This window comes from Amblyomma americanum, chromosome 10 (genome assembly GCF_052857255.1).
Source record: "Amblyomma americanum isolate KBUSLIRL-KWMA chromosome 10, ASM5285725v1, whole genome shotgun sequence".
NCBI lineage: Eukaryota > Metazoa > Arthropoda > Arachnida > Ixodida > Ixodidae > Amblyomma > Amblyomma americanum.
This window is the reverse complement of record NC_135506.1, coordinates 117806623-117814127: the sequence shown is the minus strand read 5'-3', so window position 1 is coordinate 117814127 and position 7505 is coordinate 117806623. Positions and strand designations below refer to the sequence as shown.

General features: G+C 44.8%; 1 protein-coding gene across 3 annotated transcripts in view; it reads right to left on the bottom strand.

Moving 5' to 3' along the window:
• Positions 1-1315: 1315 nt before the first annotated feature.
• The window catches only part of LOC144107788 (uncharacterized), a 123339-nt gene continuing 117149 nt past the window's right edge, over positions 1316-7505 (bottom strand). For all 3 annotated transcript variants that reach the window (XR_013309383.1, XM_077640969.1, XM_077640968.1), the window contains 3 exons: positions 2909-3010; positions 2646-2825; positions 1316-2515 (listed from right to left, as the gene is read on the bottom strand). Coding sequence is in view for 2 of the 3 variants with exons in the window: in XM_077640969.1 (XP_077497095.1) it covers positions 2427-2515; positions 2646-2825; positions 2909-3010 (371 nt within the window). In the remaining variant the exon portion in view is untranslated. The remainder of the gene's footprint in view (positions 2516-2645; positions 2826-2908; positions 3011-7505) is intronic.

Genomic DNA, 7505 nt, shown 5'->3' with positions numbered 1-7505 from the left:
ATTACATATTTTTCATGCTCTGTCAGATACTCAACACTGTTATTTATCCACACCCCAAGATACTTGTACTCATTCACTACTTTTAGCACGAACTCCTGTATTCTATGCTCGCCGCCCTCTTCATTAAATGTCATGACTGCAGATTTTTCCTTACTATACTTGAAGCCTAATCTATCTCCCTCTGTACTGCATATGTCTAACAACTTCTGCAGGTCTTCCTTGTTGTCAGCCATTATCACTATATCGTCCGCATATATTAGTCCCGGTAATGTCTGTTTAATCAATTCCCCTTGCTTGAAAAAAGATAGGTTGAAACCTAGTCCGCTCCCCTCTAGCTTGGCCTCCAAACCTTGCAGGTACAACATGAACAACAAAGGGGACAGAGGACATCCTTCGACATGCCTCGGCAGCGCCACCACGCGGTGGCTGCAGGAAGGCATCACCGCAGCGACCACGCGAGCGCGCACCCTCCGCACACTAGCAAGTATATTCTAGGCACTATACATTTAGTATAGTGCCTAGAATATACTGGCTAGTGTGCCAATCGTGGCCTTCCTGGTGGCACCGCGAGCGATGAATGCCGACGGCCGCCGCATGGAGCGCTGCAAGTCGGGAGGGTGCCGCCGAGCCGCAACGCTCTCGCAACATCGGCAAGAGGACTAGTGCATTTTTGCTTTCGTTCAGCTGTAATCGACCAAAGCTGTCATGAAGGCAGCCGACTATAGGTTTCAGGGTTTGTTTTGAGTCTCTGTCGAGGAGCTGCACATTTAGCACTTGTCGCTTGCGCGAAAGCTGCTGTGAAATTCAGCACAACTTCGTGTTTCGAAAGACGAAACTTGTGCTGTACATAGATATCTTTTATATATATATGAAGTACTTTTTCGGTAACATTTTCTCTAATAAAGTAGGCGAAACGCTTCGGTTAATTTTATTGGATTATATTTAGGTGTTCTCGCTGTGTACGTACTACATTTGCGAACGAGTAAACACATGCAATGTGAATTACGCAGGAAACACAGTCGTGCAACACTCGTTTTTACTCGCGTGCAATATCAATCGCAAACATGTTACAGAAGTACAGCAAGCAGGGCCCATATGTGCACATGAGAAGCATTTATTGGCAGCGACGCAGTTTTAGAAACTTATGCCGCTGCCTTTGCGCTTCCCTCTCTTTGTTGAGGCCCTTGACAAAAAACGAAACCTTAAGAGAACATAAAACTTTACAACGGTAGATAAAACTGCCTTTTCATGCTCTGAGCAGCCAAGTTGAGGAAAAGACAGTGTCTGTAGCTGACTCGAAAAATTCAACTAAACTCATTTCATGCAGCTTGTTTTTACTAAAAAACAGAGTAAAGGCATCTTCCATGGCCTTTACAGCAGTTGACAAGCTCTGGCTGGGGTACACTAGGCCCCCATTGTCAAAATGGCTAGTAAAGTACGAAGCGGCGTCGGCACTTGCTTCAGCTTTGCTTACACATAGGCAGCCTGCACACTGTGGACAACAGTTCTTAGCAATGATCTTTCTTGCCACGTAGTCTGTAGTGTAGTAGATCAAAGCACTGTGGCTCTTCTTCTCTATGCACGATGCATGGTCACTGCTAGACACGACAGCTTGAACTATATCTTCTGCTTCACTGACGTTTCCGTGGTCAAGAAGGTCATCTATTTTGTCTGAAAGGAACTTACTCGTACTTTCACACACCTCCTTTGGGCTCAGCAGTGCTTTGATTACGTCTGGGGTGCAGCTCACTCCTCTAGGTGGCTTTGCCAGTTGTAGAATGTGAGTAAATTCACAGACATCAGAAACTGTGACACTGTCGGATGGTCGTTATAGCCAGACGACTGTCTAATTATACCAAAAAGGTTTTCAAGCTTATCCTGGCTTAATCTGGATGTTAAAAGATACTTGAAACCCACAGTCGACGTCAGGTAGGATAACAAGCCAAGTGTACTCTTGATGGTAACCCTTAGCCCAGCAGACGTGCTTTCTGTAAGAAAACCACCACCAGCTGGTTTTGCAGTTTGCTCCCATTCCTGCAGATACTCTAGAAAGCCTTTCAGAAATTGCACATTTGGACTGTCAGGCTTGAGTGCCTTCTCGCTTGTTCGCGATGTCATAACACGAATCAGGCGATTCATTTCTTTTACGAAATCTACTGTCGGCTGCACAGTCCTATGTGAGGCTTCATTGTGTTCTCTATAAATAAAAATTCCTTTGATGACCTGGTCGCTGAAGAGCTGAAATGCGATGTCCACTTTCATTTTTTCAAAGCAGTTTGGCTTAAGGTGTGCATTTGTCAGGCTTGGCATAACTTTCAGTGTAACATTTTCTCGATCCGCTTCGAAGGCTGCTAGTACAATACCAATGTGAACATGCCCATCTGGTGTCAGGTATCCTTTTCCAACAAATCCATTTCTCACATTCTTCAAAAGGTGTGGAAAATCTGACAAAAAATAGAGCTGCCTTTAGGATCCACTGGGTGTTTGGTGCTGCTCCGAACGTGGCTCGGAGAACCTTTGAAAAAAAACAACAACTTGCGATCAGTTTCTTCATCACAATATTTAAACATTAGAAACATGAAATCTGCACTAGCACCATGCACACTCTAAACAATCTTGCATTTTGCGTGAAATTACAGCCTTACCCTGTATTCCAAACAGCCGCCACATGCTCTTATTCCAGCTGGCGCCGTCGCATGTTATGCAATCCACGAACAGACCAGCCTTTTCCGCAAGGACTGTGGTTTCCAAAATGATTTTAGCCAGTGTTGGGGCCTTCACATTGCCCTTTGAGGCGAAAACACCGAGGATTTGCGTCCATTTTCCTGCGGAAAGGTAATCTCTCACAAATGTACGTGCGTTTTACGTATAAAGTTGCGAACTGTAACCAAGAGAAAAAAAAGTTTACCAGTAAATGGCTGAAACAGCACAATCATCCCATGGTCTGCCAGCACATTCTTCTGGTCAGCAGGTGTATGACTTCCAAGGTCAACAAAGCCTTCAATATCACCTGAATTGTAAAAAAAGCACAGGAAAAACACCTTGCTTTATGCGCAGACATCTATCAACACAGATCAGAATATGGCAAAGGTGCTAAACCAGCATAAAAAGAAACACGTGCTAAAAGACTTGACGATCGAATATTACCAGAGCACTGCACGGCTCGAGCAATATAGTAGTGCTTAGCAGAACATCGTATTTTTCTCATACTGTAAAAGCTCGCTGATTCGTGCTTCAATGGACCGGAAAAATGTTCACATAGTCTGAAATTAAGTTCGAACTATCGAATGACCCCGAAAAAAAAAAACTGACAAGAACCGCTTGCATCGCGGTAAATTTACTTGGTGAAAGACTTGGCAGTAGTTGTTTGTTATTTTAGATGAGAACGGCGCAACAATCACTATTTTTAGCGGTGGAGCTCTGCCGCTAGTGCATCGCACGCCGCAAGCGCGGAAGATTCACGGGCGATGAATACGGCATTGCTCAGCAGCTCCGAAGTGGCAACAAAGAAATGTGGATAGGGAAGATTAGCGAAACAGCCAACCAACGCTATAAACGGCGCATAGCTGGATTTGGCTGGCTGGCTAGTGCGGTTGGGCGTACGTTTCAGAAAAGCAAAATCGAAATTATCAGTGTGTCCGCTCTTGTAGATGAGGCCGTCCGTCCGCCATCACGCCTGCCATTCAGCGCAAGTCAGAGGTGCGCGAATGATTCTGCAGCACAGAATTCAGCTTTGAGGGGGGCTATTTGGACGACCGCTTGCCGAACCGATACCTGTATGTACACAATCTCCTTTGGGAGCCCGTTCGAATTACCCGGTGCGAGACCCGTAGCTTCCGAAACAGCGAGCGTGCAACGCCATAGACTTGCATAGCATTGGCCGGGACCGCGCCGGCAGTTCGAATTATGCGGATTTTCGCATTGCGGGGTTTGAATCAAAGAGCTTTTACCGTATACACAGAAGGGTCGAAGAATTCATTGCAGCTATACTAAGCAGCTGATTTCACATTTAGGTGCTCCGAAAGCTTTATTTCGTCAATGACGAGGCCACCGTGACGACTGTAAGCATCCATGGTCTTTGTTTTTTCATTTAGGGCATCGAAGACCTTCGTACTGAGGCCAAAGCCACCCTTGAAGCGCTGTAGGTACTTTTTCAGGCAAGTTCGCCCTGGCAGAACCATAATAGACTGTATGCGGAGATGTTCATACAACTTTGGGCTCTGCATCCTCATCAGCATACATTCTAAAATCCACTCATCATCGTATCGCATTCCCTTGTGTGATTTTCGCCTTGCAGCAAGGAAACAACTCTTTACAACCAGCTGCTGCTTTGAGGGAAGAGATTTAATTTTGTTGTTAAATGTCTCTTCACTAAGAGCCTCATTTCGCTCTTTCATGTGAGCCACCTGTATCCTTGCATTTGCCAATCTTTTCTTGGTTCTTGACAGGCTTCGAGAAATGTTCCTGCACTGTTTCTTTTCATCAGATTTTCTGGCAATTTCACTTGTGCTTTGCTTTTTTCTGCACGCTTGGTTTTGAGCCAGAATCCTTTGGTACTTGCAGAAAGGGCAGGATTCACCTTCAGACCTCACAGATAATGAACACTTCTCAGAAAAAATCATGCCTTTGTAGGAGGTGTGCTTTCCTGAGGCCGGCTTTATGCCGCATCCATCACAAAGATTTGTCAAGGCAACTTCCTTGATCAAAGTTCCGGCCTCTTCGCAAGTTGTGACGATGTGTTTTGACTTTTCCCTTCCCCTGAGGTAAACCGTCATCTTTTCAATGAAGAGGTTAGCGAAGTTATTTTTTTTAGCCTCACAATAGGCGTACGCTAATGAATCGACTGTCACGGATGGCACTTTCATCCATGTCAATGGAATAGCGACGTTGGAGAATGGATGGAGACGATCGTTGGTTGTTCGTGGTCGTTCGTCACCAGCATTTTGCGCTTCGCCAGCGCTTCCTTCTGCAAAAACACAGCGTGGGGTGGTGCACTTTTCAGTTACTGCAGCTCCGCTGTTGGTGTCAGATGCTTCCATGCTCACCGATTCAGCATTATCAATGCCTGAGCACAACTCGAAGGCTTCCGACGCAGCACGCCTGTGACGCTTTGCTGGAGGCTCTTGCTGGCACAGATTTCTAGTTTTTCTTTTAGCTGACACTTAGGCAGAATGTGTTCTGGGTAATGCGTGAATATCGAAGGCACGGCGTCGGGTTTCCGGCGCGGTTTATCGCGGGGAAGCTTGCTGGTAACACCATTTACGCTGACACTGAATGTGCGCTCGATACAACTGCTCTCAAAATGTTTCTCGCTAACCACAGCAGCTGGCATCAACCTTTTGTCCTCTCTTTTGATGTTTCTTTCCCATTCTGCAAGCCGCGTAGCATCAGATGGTGCAGTAAACATGGCAACACGTTCCTTGTTCGAGCGGTAACCGCTTTTACACATTGGCACAAAGCAAGTCTTCTCTTTGCACTATCGCTTGGGCTTTGACATCTTTTTTGTGCAGTCACATGTAGCTCGTTTAGTGGTGGACACGGGAAAAAACAATCGAGAGCTCAGTGCACGATTTGAGTGCAGTCTCTGCAGAACGCAGGAGCCCAGGTAAGGGTGGTTGTCTTTCTCTAGGTTCTGGGTTACAAAAGAAGTACTAACATCAAAACGTCCTAAACTTTACATAATGCAGTTTCATTCAAGGAAAAAGAGGTATGACAGCACGTCGTCAGACAGTGATGACTTGTGTGCCAGAAGTGAACTGGTTAACATAAGAAGGCAGAAGGAAGCCTGGAAAGGACGTGCCCAGCAGCTGCAGGAAAGCGAGCTCGAGAAGGAAAAAGAGTATTGGAAATCTCACGCCCAGGAACTGCAGGACGATAACGTATTTTTGAAAGCGCAAGTTGCAAGCCTGCAAAGGTGCCTTGAAAGCAAATTTTTTCAGTGTTAGAATGCTTTCTGCTCTCATGTAAGATGTTTCAACACGACAGCCGATGTTCTTTTTTGTAAACTTGTTCATTTTTTTCTTCTATACAGTCGAACAACAAGGCAAGGCGCACTACAGTCGAGGCATGACCACAGGTTTGTTTCCTGTTGGCACTTCATGTGATGCTTTGGAAACTATGCATAGGTTACATGACACGTGCCATGATACAGCAGACTTTCCTCCCACTTCATGAAGTCAGTTTTTTATTTTTTTTGCCAAAACAACTGCCCCAGTAGTATGTGCCAAGCAAATGCTATGAGAGGTTTGGTTGTACCTGGTGCACTTGCTGGAGCAGTGCAAAGAGTGCTTCACGTCATTTATTTGTTTTGCAAAAGTGCAGCACGAATTAACAAATACAGCAGTTGTATTGCAGCAAGATGGCAGAATCTGTAAGTTGGAGAAGATACAACTGCCATGCTAATGAAATGACGGTTCTTTCTTGAAAAGTTGAGGGGGATAGGCAAAAGCAAAGCTGGCCGAACTGTGGAAGTGAGTAGTCAAGCCACACAACTTTTCTCAACAAAGCTGTTTCCTGGGTCTGGTTTATGGCAACACTTCGTTGTGATTTTCTGTCTGAAAGTTCAAAGATAGCAAACTATCAGGTCTGCACTTGACCATTTGTTTTGGAAGCAGGCAGTGCTACGGCGCGCTTTACCTGCTTGAACTGGCACTGCATGCTCGTGGCACTTTATGGGATGATTTCAGCGTGTACAGCCAAATCTAACAGGCTTGAGGTATCAAAGCAGCAAACTGACATGGATGACACCTCTTCATAATATTTACTGTTGCTCCCAACCCATTTTTGTTGCAGCAGCTTCTGTGGCAGCTGCCGATGAAGACTTGGGCGTAAGTACTTTGGTTTTTTATATAATTCCCTGCATTTAAGTCCGGGAGGAGAGCAGCAGCAGCAGCACTTCCTTACACCTCCAGGTAAGCAGTAGGCTCAGATATCACCTCAAACATTATTAACTTTTTTTTGTGTATCACATGACAAGGATTCTTATTTTTCTCTCTAGTAGCTCCAACTGGAGAATTCAGTTATATGGAAGACGGTTCTGTGTGTAATACTATGCCAATAAGTTAAACATACTCAGTGGATTTTAAATAATGCAGCTGACTCCAAAATCCTATTGTCTGCAGTATGTTTACCATATTTTTATTTTGCAAACGCAAGGGCTTTTCTAGGCATGCTCAAGTTTACAATTTTAATTCGTGCACGTTAGGCAAACATGAACACCTGGGTGACCTGAACGCATTTATCCTTTTTATGTGGGGCAATAGCAAGGAGCCCATTATTATTCATGTGCTACATCCTAATAATGGCGTGAAATGTACATTGGCCAAACAGTTTCTTAGTTTGGCTGTACAGTTACCAGAAGCAACATGCAGTGGTTTTCATGTTTCATTGTTGCTTACAGTACAGTTATATCCTTGGCATTTTCATTTCTTGAGTTCATGGCCATAAATTAATGTTGAGGGCAGCTGTTGTCATAGTGTCATAGTCTTTTATTTATTTAAATGCTT